The 11,028-nt window shown below is 44.6% G+C and overlaps 1 protein-coding gene across 4 annotated transcripts in view; it reads left to right on the plus strand.

Annotated features, from left to right (window-relative positions):
- The window catches only part of ATP13A3 (ATPase 13A3), a 161,557-nt gene that overhangs the window by 84,543 nt on the left and 65,986 nt on the right, over positions 1-11,028 (plus strand). For all 4 annotated transcript variants that reach the window (XM_056565389.1, XM_056565391.1, XM_056565388.1 and 1 more), the window contains exons 13-17: positions 27-215; positions 1,757-1,818; positions 2,023-2,173; positions 6,429-6,545; positions 7,679-7,696. In XM_056565389.1, the coding sequence (XP_056421364.1) occupies positions 27-215; positions 1,757-1,818; positions 2,023-2,173; positions 6,429-6,545; positions 7,679-7,696 (537 nt within the window). The remainder of the gene's footprint in view (positions 1-26; positions 216-1,756; positions 1,819-2,022; positions 2,174-6,428; positions 6,546-7,678; positions 7,697-11,028) is intronic.

The raw sequence follows: 11,028 nt of genomic DNA on the forward strand, positions 1-11,028 counted from the left end.
TATACATTTTTGTCTTATTCCTATAGGTTCCGGTCAGCATTATTATCATTGAATCACTTGACATAATAACCATCACAGTACCTCCTGCTCTTCCTGCTGCCATGACTGCTGGAATCGTGTATGCACAAAGGCGCCTGAAAAAACATGGCATCTTCTGTATCAGTCCTCAGAGGATAAACATCTGTGGACAGTTAAACCTCATATGCTTTGACAAGGTTAATATATATTTGTCCCTAAGCTTTATTTGACAAAATTATAGACGATTGGCTTAAAATAAAGCTGCAAGGTTACCAAAGCTTTCAAGCAAAATATTTGTTTGACAGTAGTATATTTTTGTTCTTTGTAACTGCAATCACGCACTGGCAGCAGGATAGGTTAACATTTTCCAGAAACTTTGTAGCACCAGACTTTCCCCAGACTACAGGAATTAGGATACTGATTTTCCTGAAGTCCCATGGACTTGCACAGTACTTCCGGCAGATGTCCTCATCCACTGTAGTCTCAGGCTACAAAGTTGACCTATAAACAAATCTTACCGTATATACTCGAGTATAAGCCGAGTTTTTCAGCACCATTTTTCGTGCTGAAAACACCCCCCTCGGCTTATACTCGAGTGAACTCTCCACCCGCAGTGGTCTTCAACCTGCGGACCTCCAGAGGTTTCAAAACTACAACAGTACTCGCCTCCGCTCGGCGCTGGTCCGGTGCTGCAGGACTGTCCGGTGAGGAGGTCGTCCGGTGGGATAGTGGTTCCGGGCTGCTATCTTCACCGGGGAGGCCTCTTCTAAGCGCTTCGGGCCCGGCCCCAGAATAGTCACGTTGCCTTGACAACGACGCAGAGGTACGTTCATTACCAACGTACTTCTGCGTCATTGTCCAGGCAACGCCTCTATTCCGGGCCCGAAGCGCGGAGAAGAGGCGCCCCCGGTGAAGATAGCAGCCCGGAACCACTATCCCACCGGACGACCTCCTCACCGGACAGTCCTGCAGCACCGGACCAGCGCTGAGCGGAGGTGAGTACTGTACAGAACTAAAGGGGGTGAGATGGGGCTGGATGATGTCGAAGGCCGCAGTGGTCTTCAACCTGCGGACCTCCCAGCAAGCCCGGGCAGCCATCGGCTGGGAGTTGTAGTTTTTAGTTGTAGTTTTTCCCATTTGCTGGGAGTTGTAGTTTTTAAACCTCTGGAGGTCCGCAGGTTGAAGACCACTGAGGGCGGATGATAAGAGGATGATGAAGGGGGGGTGTGGGATGATGACAAGAGGATGATGAAGGGGGGGTGTGGGATGATAAGAGGATGATGAAGGGGGGGTGTGGGATGATGAAGGGAGGTGGGGATGATAAGAGGATGATGAAGGGGGTGGGGATGATGACAAGGGGATGATGAAGGGGGGGGGTGTGATATGATTACAAGGGGATGATGAAGGGGGGTGGGGATGATGAAGGGGGGGGTGTGGGATGATGACAAGGGGATGATGACAGGTGATGATGATGAGGGTCTGGATGATGACAGGCGGTGATGATGATGAGGATGTTAATGACGGGGGTCTGGATGATGACAGGGGGGATGATGTATTTCCCACCCTAGGCTTATACTCGAGTCAATAACTTTTCCTGGGATTTTGGGTTGAAATTAGGGGCGTCGGCTTATACTCGAGTATATACTTATACAAAGCTAAAGTTCTTTTTTGGGACATTTAAAATTCTCAGGTATGTTCTTGGTTTGCCTTAATATTTAATTTGCTTCCTGTTTTTCAGACTGGCACTCTTACTGAAGATGGTTTGGACCTTTGGGGAATCCAGAGAGTGGAAAATGCAAGGTAAGATATGTCCTTTCTTGGACCTTTCTGTGCATGAAAGAGTTTGCACGGAGTCTTTTTTTTTTGTTAAAAATAATAAATTAAAAAATACATTTGATATGCCAATTTATCAATGGCCACTAAACATTCTCTTAAACTATTTAGAAAGTTTTCACTATTATTCTAATATTTTAAGAAAAATAAAGAAAATGATTCCCCTTTCAGGTTTCTTTTGGCAGAGGAAAAAGCTTGCAGTGAGAGCTTGGTTAAATCTCAGTTTGTTGCCTGTATGGCAACATGCCACACACTCACAAAAATTGATGGCGTGATTTCAGGTGACCCCCTCGACTTAAAAATGTTTGAAGCCATAGGATGGGTAAGTGATTGTCAGCTTTATTTTAGCTACAATTGTCCATGGAGAAACATCTTATCACTAACTGAAAACTCCTACACATATTAGTGTAACTTTATTCATCCTTTTAATAATTTTAAATTTTTTTTTAACTAGAACATCAGTCTTGTTTAACCCCTTAAGGACGCAGGGTTTTTCCGTTTTTGCATTTTAATTTTTTCCTCCTCACCTTCTGAAAATCATAACTCTTTCAATTTTGCACCAAAAATTCCATGTTATGGCTTATTTTTTGTGCCACCAATTCTACTTTTCAGTGAAATTGTGAAAATATCCACAATGAAGCGGAAAAAAAAAAAAATCATTGTGTGACAATATTGAGGAAAAAATGTAACTGTTTTGTAACTTTTGGGGGCTTCCGTTTCTAAGCAGTGCATTTTTCGGTAAAAATGACACCTTATCTTTATTCTGTAGGTACATACGGTTAAAATGATACCATACTTATAGTGCTGGGCGATATGACCAAAAATGCATATCACAGTATTTTTGTAAGTTATGACTGTTCTACAGTATTTAACGGTATTCCCCCCCCCCCCCCCCCCTCCTCCTCCTCCCTGGGGAACTAATCATGTGTTACTCTGGCACTGCCCTGAGATGCCAGCCGCATGCGCTATAAATTAAGATGCCGGTGCTGGAAACGATTAAAGGAAAACTGTCAGATATTTTCTCCCGCCACTTATGAATATTCATCTCCCCCCCCCACCTCCTTCCAGTTAGGAGTGGAGAAGAGAGAGAGAGAACTGGAGGGAGTGGGGATGAATATTCATAAGCGGCGCTGACGTAAGTGCCAGCTAAGCTGCAGAAGCCCCGCCCGTGCCAGTTACAGCAAGATATATATATATAGGGCGGATCCGGGTAAGGAAGGGCCCATTGTAACAGCGTCTCCCGCACTATCCCCAGGTATCTGACAGTTTTCCTTTTAGTTGCGAGCGGAAAGCTGTTAGCTCCCCATGCAAGCGCTAAAATCCAGGCGGGGTGGGTGGGGTGACAGCTTGCCGCGGCCGCATCTTATTCATTTATGGCGCATGCGGCCGGAATCTTAACCATTTATGGCGCATGCGGCCGGAATCTTAACCATTTATAGCCCCGCAGCCGGCATCTTAACCATTTATAGCCCCGCGGCCGGCATCTTAACCATTTATAGCCCCGCGGCCGGCATCTTAACCATTTATAGCCCCGCGGCCGGCATCTTAACCATTTATAGCCCCGCGGCCGGCATCTTAACCATTTATAGCCCCGCGGCCGGCATCTTAACCATTTATAGCCCCGCGGCCGGCATCTTAACCATTTATAGCCCCGCGGCCGGCATCTTAACCATTTATAGCCCCGCGGCCGGCATCTTAACCATTTATAGCCCCGCGGCCGGCATCTTAACCATTTATAGCCCCGCGGCCGGCATCTTAACCATTTATAGCCCCGCGGCCAGCATCTTAACCATTTATAGCCCCGCGGCCGGCATCTTAACCATTTATAGCCCCGCGGTCGGCATCTTAACCATTTATAGCCCCGCGGTCGGCATCTTAACCATTTATAGCCCCGCGGTCGGCATCTTAACCATTTATAGCACCGCGGTCGGCATCATAACCATTTATAGCACCGTGGTCGGCATCTTCACCATTTATAGCACCGCGGCTGGCATCTCATTAATTTAAAGCGTGGGCGACTCACAGGATTATGATAATGACTATTTCCCCGATGTGGGGATAGCCGCTGCGGCTGATTATTCATTCATTTGAGGGGGAGGGGCCCGACCGGTATTGTGGTATGGAAAAAATCTATATCGTGCAGGGAAAAAATGTCGGTATTCGTTATAAATCGGTATACCGCCCAGCCCTACCTACTTATATAGGTTTGATTTTGTATTACTTCTAAACAAAAAAAAAAATCATAACTACATGCAGGAAATTCTGACCCATGTAACTTTATTTTTCCACGTACGGGCCGGTTTGAGGGCTCATTTTTGTTGCACCATGATCTGAAGTTTTTATCGGTACGATTTTTATATTGATCAGACTTTTTGATCGCTTTTTATACATTTTTTCATGATATAAAAAGTGACCAAAAACACGCTATTTTGGACTTTGGAATTTTTTTGCGCGTTCGCCACTAACCGTGCGGTTTAATTGACTGTATATTTTTATAGTTTGGACTTCTCTGCACGCGGCGATACCACATATGTTTATTTTTATTCACACAGTTTTTTTTAAATGGGAAAAGGGAGGTAATTCAAACTTTTATTAGGGAAGGTGTTAAATGATCTTAACTTTTTATTTTGTAATTTTTTTATATTTTTTGCAGTGTTATAGCTCCCCCTAGTGACTATTACACTGCACATACCTATCTCATACACAGATCATTGCCGTGCATTGACACGGCAAAGATCAGTGTTATTGGCGGTCGATTGCGCAAGACTGGATTTCAGGCTTGGAGCAATCAATCGCCGATCGGACGCGACTGAGGCAGGTAAGGCACTCTCAGCTCACGTTCTAGCTGATCGGACATTGCGATTTCACCGTGATGGTCCCGGTCAGCCCGACTGAGCTGCCGGGAAGCTTTTACTTCCCAGGGTCCCAGCTGTCATTAGTCGCCGGGACCGACTCAGTATGACGCGGGGTCACGTTATAAACCGGGCACAGGGCGTAATTCACGTTTAACAGCCGCCTTTAATTTTAGACACACAATGCAATTATACCGATGTGCCGTTGTTGGAGTTCCTGCAATTACTTACTGTAAATGCATGGCACTGTGCACAAAGTTTCAGGCTGCAGCGCCATACATTTACAGCACATGTCCCCCTTGGGGTTTATATGTCTACAACTGAAAGTAAATCAACCATACACATGGATTCTGTGCCATTCCCCCACTGCTTGTGTAAATCCATTTATCAGCTGTGATGCCAAATGATTGCGATAGCCAGCTAATAGCCATTGCTATGCTGACATCACTTTATGTTGTGGTCATTGGCTGTCACAATCCTCTGTCATGTCACTATTTAACGCTGGTTAACATAAAGGTGGCACAGAATTAACACTACTGTGTTAATTCTGTATTTAAAGGAGAAGTATAATGCTATTCGTTTTAGATCTTGGGGGGTCCGACCGCTGGGGCCCCGAGTCTCCCGTGCAAGAAACGGCAGCAGACACCCTCCTTCCATAAATCTCTATGGGAGAGCTATTTGGCTATCTTTAGCTCTTCTATATAGATATAGGTGGGGACATGTCAAGGATTCCGATTGCACCCTTGCAATCTCCTGTACGGGGACCCCTTTTGGGTAGGGGATACGTTTTTTAGCATGATAGATCTCCTTCACAAAATGGTGGAAAACCTATTTTAAGATGATATTTTGGGATTCTATTGGTTAGTTACAGCTTTTGAGTGCATGGAATATGCAGTAAACACTTTAAAAAGATATTCCGAAAATTATTTTGGTGAATTAAGATAATAGGTTTCAGTGGTGTGCTCTAGCGGGCTTATTGAACTTCCTAGGGGGCTCTCCATATTAGATGAGCGGCCTTGAACACCTCGGCCTGCCTATGCCTTCCGCAAACATCAGGTTGCACTCATGGCACACAACAGATGCCTATTCAGCATTCTCCTAGCGTATGCTTTAGACTAAGAGACTCTGTGCAGCAGAGTCATAAGACACCTCTGTATTTTGTCTGGTTTCAAATACATATTTGTGTTACTTCCATTTTTGGTTGTCCTAAGTAGGGCGGCTCGGGAGGAGCTTATATTGCTGGTCTTCCCTGCAATCTATTCCTGACTAGAACTCCACCTACTGCGGGACTTGGTTGTGTCGCCGTCATGTATCTGTAGGATCGGTCTGCTTTGCAAAGACCATGACTGTTCTTTATGGGTGCTCACTGTTGATTTACTATTGTGGACTTTTCAATTTCTCGTGCTGACACATTACAATAAAGAACACCAATAAAAATAAAAATGTTATAAAAAAAAAAAAGTATGTGTGTGTGTGTGTGTATATATATATATATATGTGTATATATATATATATATATATATATATATATATATATATATATATATATATATTTTTTTTTTTTTGAAGTCTACATTATATGCAAAAAGATGTGTTACTATTGTTCTAGAGAGCGACACGTTTTTGTAAATTAAATCACTGAACACTAACCTGTAACTCGAACTTAGATCCCTAACTTTAGACTTCTACACTAACCTGTAACTTGAACCTGTGTCTTGAACTTAGATTCTTGAAGAAGCCACAGAAGAAGAGACCGCACTTCACAACAAGATCATGCCAACAGTTGTTAAACCTCCAAAGGAACCTACCAGTGAGCTCAAACCTGCCGGCAGTGAAGAAATGGTATGCTTATTCTTGTTCACAACATCAAACACATAAGGGCAGAATCAGGTGCTGTTCCACTGGGCAATATTGAGAGGATTCCACTTGTAGCAGCCTGCCATTGAGTTGAGTACCGTATATGCCGACGTATAAGACAACTTGGCGTTTAAGATGACCCCCAACTTTTACAGTTAAAATATAGAGTTTGGGATATACTCGCCATATAAGACTACCCCTCCTACCGCGATGTACGGTACCTTGTAGTTCCCCCCACATTAGGTAGGCAGTATAGTTCCCCCCACATTAGGTAGGCAGTATAGTTCCCCCCACATTAGGTAGGCAGTATAGTTCCCCCCCACATTAGGTAGGCAGTATAGTTCCCCCCCACATTAGGTAGGCAGTATAGTTCCCCCCACATTAGGTAGGCAGTATAGTTCCCCCCACATTAGGTAGGCAGTATAGCTCCCCCCACATTTGTAGGCAGCTCCCCCCACATTTGTAGGCAGCTCCCCCCAACAGACATACAGCTTCCAGCCATATACAGTGTATGGCTGCAGGCTGTATGTCTGTACTGGTCTGCCCCCACAGTGTTCCGACCGGGGAGCGGTGACCGGATCACTTAAGATAGCACGGCCGGTCACTCACCAGGCCTTGGTCGGCGCGCGTCCTCCTGTGGTCCTCCTGCGGTCCTCCTGGTCCTGTGCTCCTCTGCCTCTATGGTTGTAGGCACGTGACGTCACTAACGTCCCGTGCGTACAACCATAAAGACGGAGGACCGGACCGCAGGAGGACTGAAGGAGGATCGCAGGAGGACACGCGCCGCCGGGGAATGGTAAGTGACCGGCGGACATCCTTATGCCCCGAAAAGATTTTTCGGGACACAGGGATGTCCGGCATAGGAATACCTATGATTATCTGCCCAGGCCGGCTCCCGTGTGTGGCTGCAGGCGGGGGGCTGGCCAGAGCAGGTAAAAACTAATACTGTATACTAAAAACCAGGGGGCCTCCAGCTGTTAAACTACAACTCCCAGCATGCCCAGACAGCCTTTGTCTCTCTGCATATATTATAAATAAATAAAAAACTTTAAGATTTTATTCCTCTTGGTGTGATTTTTATTTTTGTCATCTCACGGCTTTCTTATCTTTATTTTCAGGAACTGTTTGAGTTACAGGTAAATATTTTTCTACTTTTGCTATATGTTCTGTTTTGTGTTATACTTTGTTCATTTTAGCCCCAAGGCTCTTGTTATAAACCATTTCTGTTGAGCCAAGCCATTCCAATGCTAGTCTATGCAGAATCATACTCTTATTGTTTGGTGCAGTTTCCTTCTATGTATTCTCATCTTAGTTTAGGCTAAAAATAATTTGAAGTGCAGTTCAATTAACAGTTTAGTTTCTAATCCTGCCGAACAGTCTGAGAGGCCAGCCGAGTTGCATCAGCACAGGTCCTCACTGCCCTGACCCACTTCCATCATCCCATTATGGAGCTCTTTATAACAATCATATTTGTTAGTAGCCTTCCTTTTTCTGGGGTCAGGCTCTTTTGGTGAGCACTTGACAAGTCTTATCTCCTGAGGCTTCCAGGGGCAAGTGTATTTCCATAGGCGTCCCAAGAGCTAGTGTAAGAGTATTTCACTCCTTTCGTGGCTTCTCTTTCCAGAAGCCTACTGCACAGAGCTGTTCCTCTTCTGCTTCTGGAGGACTTTCCTTTAAGCCTAAGCCCTCCTGGCAATCCCCCTATTAGGGTCACACCCCCTCACCTCCTAGTCTTCCTTGGCTGAAAGTTGTCCTCCTCTCGTCTCTTCTTGAGTGGGGGGTTGACTTCCCTCTTTCAGATCGACCAACTCCACTGCGGTGGCCTATCTGAACCACCAAGTTTGGACCATGAGCAGGTTTGTCATGTTGGAGGCTGCTCAGAGTCTCAGGGGGAGTGCACTACATTCCGACCTTTGTCTGCAGTTCACATAGTTCACATTTCGGGAGTGGACTTCCTCAGAAGTTCACTTACAGGAATCTGCTCACAGGAACCCTGTGGTTCCTTGCGACATGGTGTGTGTGTGTTTATTTTTATATTTTTTAGAATATATATATTAGTGGGTTCCCTGCTCTTTCACCTTTTCCCCTGACTCTCGACCACATAAAGGCCACAGGGGTCCCAGTCATTCTTGTTGTTCCATAATGGCCTGGAGGGGCCAGGTAAGCAGACTACATTCATCTGTTTGTGGGACCCTCTTCCTTTTCGACCCAACCTCCTTTCACAAGACCACTGCTCCACCAGACTGTACCTCAGCTGCTTTAACTGCTTGCCTATTGAAGCAGAGGTGTCAAGGTTTTTCTAGTCTGTTATCCAGACCATGCAGTCTGCCAAGAACTACTACAGAGTGTGTAAAGCTTTTTTCGAGTGTTGTAACCAACTCTGTGTGATTCCTTCAGTCTAGGCCTCGGTCAAGATCTGGGTCTCTCTACTTTTAAACAGCAGGTTTCTGCTCTTTCTATCCTTTTTCAGTGCACATGCCTTTCACCCTCATATGAAGAGTTTATTTTTTATTTTTTAGGGAGTGGCTCATAGTTTGCCTTCCTTTCATCCTTTGGTCGAACCCTGGGATCTCAATCTGGTCTTTGACTGGTTTCAGGGTTCTTCTTTATGTTACATTCATCTGCAGCTTCTTTCCTGAATGGTAGTTTTTTTTTGTGGGTGTCCGTTCCATCCTCAGGGTATCGGAGTTTCCAACGCTTTCCCGTTATCCCCCTTTCTGGTTGACCTCTGACTGGTCTCTTCCTTTCATAGGTGGTGTCCGCTTTTCACATCAATTAAGACATTGTTCTCCCACTCTTGGAGTCCTTCCGAGACCCTGACTCCTTGTTCATTGCTCCAGAGGGTCCTCATAGAGTCCTTCCTGATTTGAATGACACCATTGCTTGCATGATCCGGTTTGCCTTCCTGAAGGCCAACGGTCTAAAGGAAAGTCTCCCCCTTTTCGGGTCACTGCTGATCACTCTAGCCATGCTCTGAGGGCTTCCAGGGCTGCGCTATCAAGCATCTGCTCCTCAGGTCTGCAAGACTTCTGCCTCTCTACACACTTTTTCCAAGTTTTACCAGGTCCATACTTCTGCATTCTCTAACTCCTGGGGTGTTTTAGGCCGCTATGCACTAGGCGAGTTGCATGGTGACTTCTTGTTACTTTTCCCGCCCTAGGGGACTGCTTTTAGACACCCCATGGTACTGGGTCCCCCAATGCAATCCGCAAGAAAATAAAATTTTTGTTCTTACTGTAAAATCCCTTTCTTGTTGGATTAATTGGGAAAACAGCTCCCGCCCCCTTTGGCTCCCTCTGAACCCAGAATTTTTTTGTTGCGTTATTCTAAATGGTTCTTCACAGGCTTTGCCTGTTTGTGCTAAAGCAAAAGGAATGCAACATATAACACCAAACTAGTTCGCCTGGTGTAGATAGGAGGGGTATAGCCTGCCTGGACAGAGCCAACACCTTCTTTTCTATCTAGTTTCTCCTCCTACTGGCAATGGCTTATACCCATGGTTCTCTGTCCCCCAATAAATCCAATGATAAGTACAATAATCAAAAACATTTTTATAGTAAGATTTTCCATAAGCGAGTGAGCAAAAATATATATACAACATACAATGCTTACCTTGACCAATAGGTGGCAGTGACCTTGACCATTTAGATGCCCAAATAAAAAAAAAATTTGTAACTGATCTCCATGTCCAGTTACAGTTCTATTGAGACCTCACTTAATGCTATTCCGAACCCATCTGAATCTGCAACCAAAGAATATTGTATGTATCTGCAATCCAGGTGGTAGTATTGGCCTTTTATACAGCCATGTCTTGCGAGCCCCCTTATTAGCAGCTTACTAAGAAAGGATTATTTGCTGATGTATTTTGCTTTTTAATCACAGACTTAAAGTGCAGGATGTAATTTTTATAATGTGAAAGAATGTTAACTTTGATGTGTGTCTGATGTAGCTGTAGTTGCGAAGCTATCCAGCGTACACTCTTCTCTAATATTCACATGGGCTACACAAAGGCTCCTCTGCAGCCTGAATCTGCACTGTTCAGAATTGTCCTGGTTACACCCTATTTTCCATACTGACTGTTTTTGGGAAGCTTATGTCCTTCCCAAAGCAGCAGCATGCTCATACATAGTAGAAACCACAGACATGAGTGGGAGATTAGTGACTTAATGGTAAAGACATTCAGCTTCGGGAGAAGACAGATCTCTATAATAATAATGTTTCCTGGATGGTCACATGGTAACTATGTAATTTATGGACTGGGGAGTAAGCTAATAAAAAGGTTTATTTTAAGGCCTATGACTAAGCAGTGAACAAAACTCTGGGCAGATTCCTTCTTTTTGCCCAGAAACTAAGTTTAGTAGAGATGTTTCCACATCCTTTTTTTTTTTTTTTTTTTTCATTTAGCAAGCATGCATTGAAAAATCAAACAGCAACAATGTGCCCACAGGACCACAGACACCCCTTTAGA

Source organism: Hyla sarda, chromosome 3 (genome assembly GCF_029499605.1).
Source record: "Hyla sarda isolate aHylSar1 chromosome 3, aHylSar1.hap1, whole genome shotgun sequence".
In the NCBI taxonomy this organism is placed as follows: Eukaryota; Metazoa; Chordata; class Amphibia; order Anura; family Hylidae; genus Hyla; species Hyla sarda.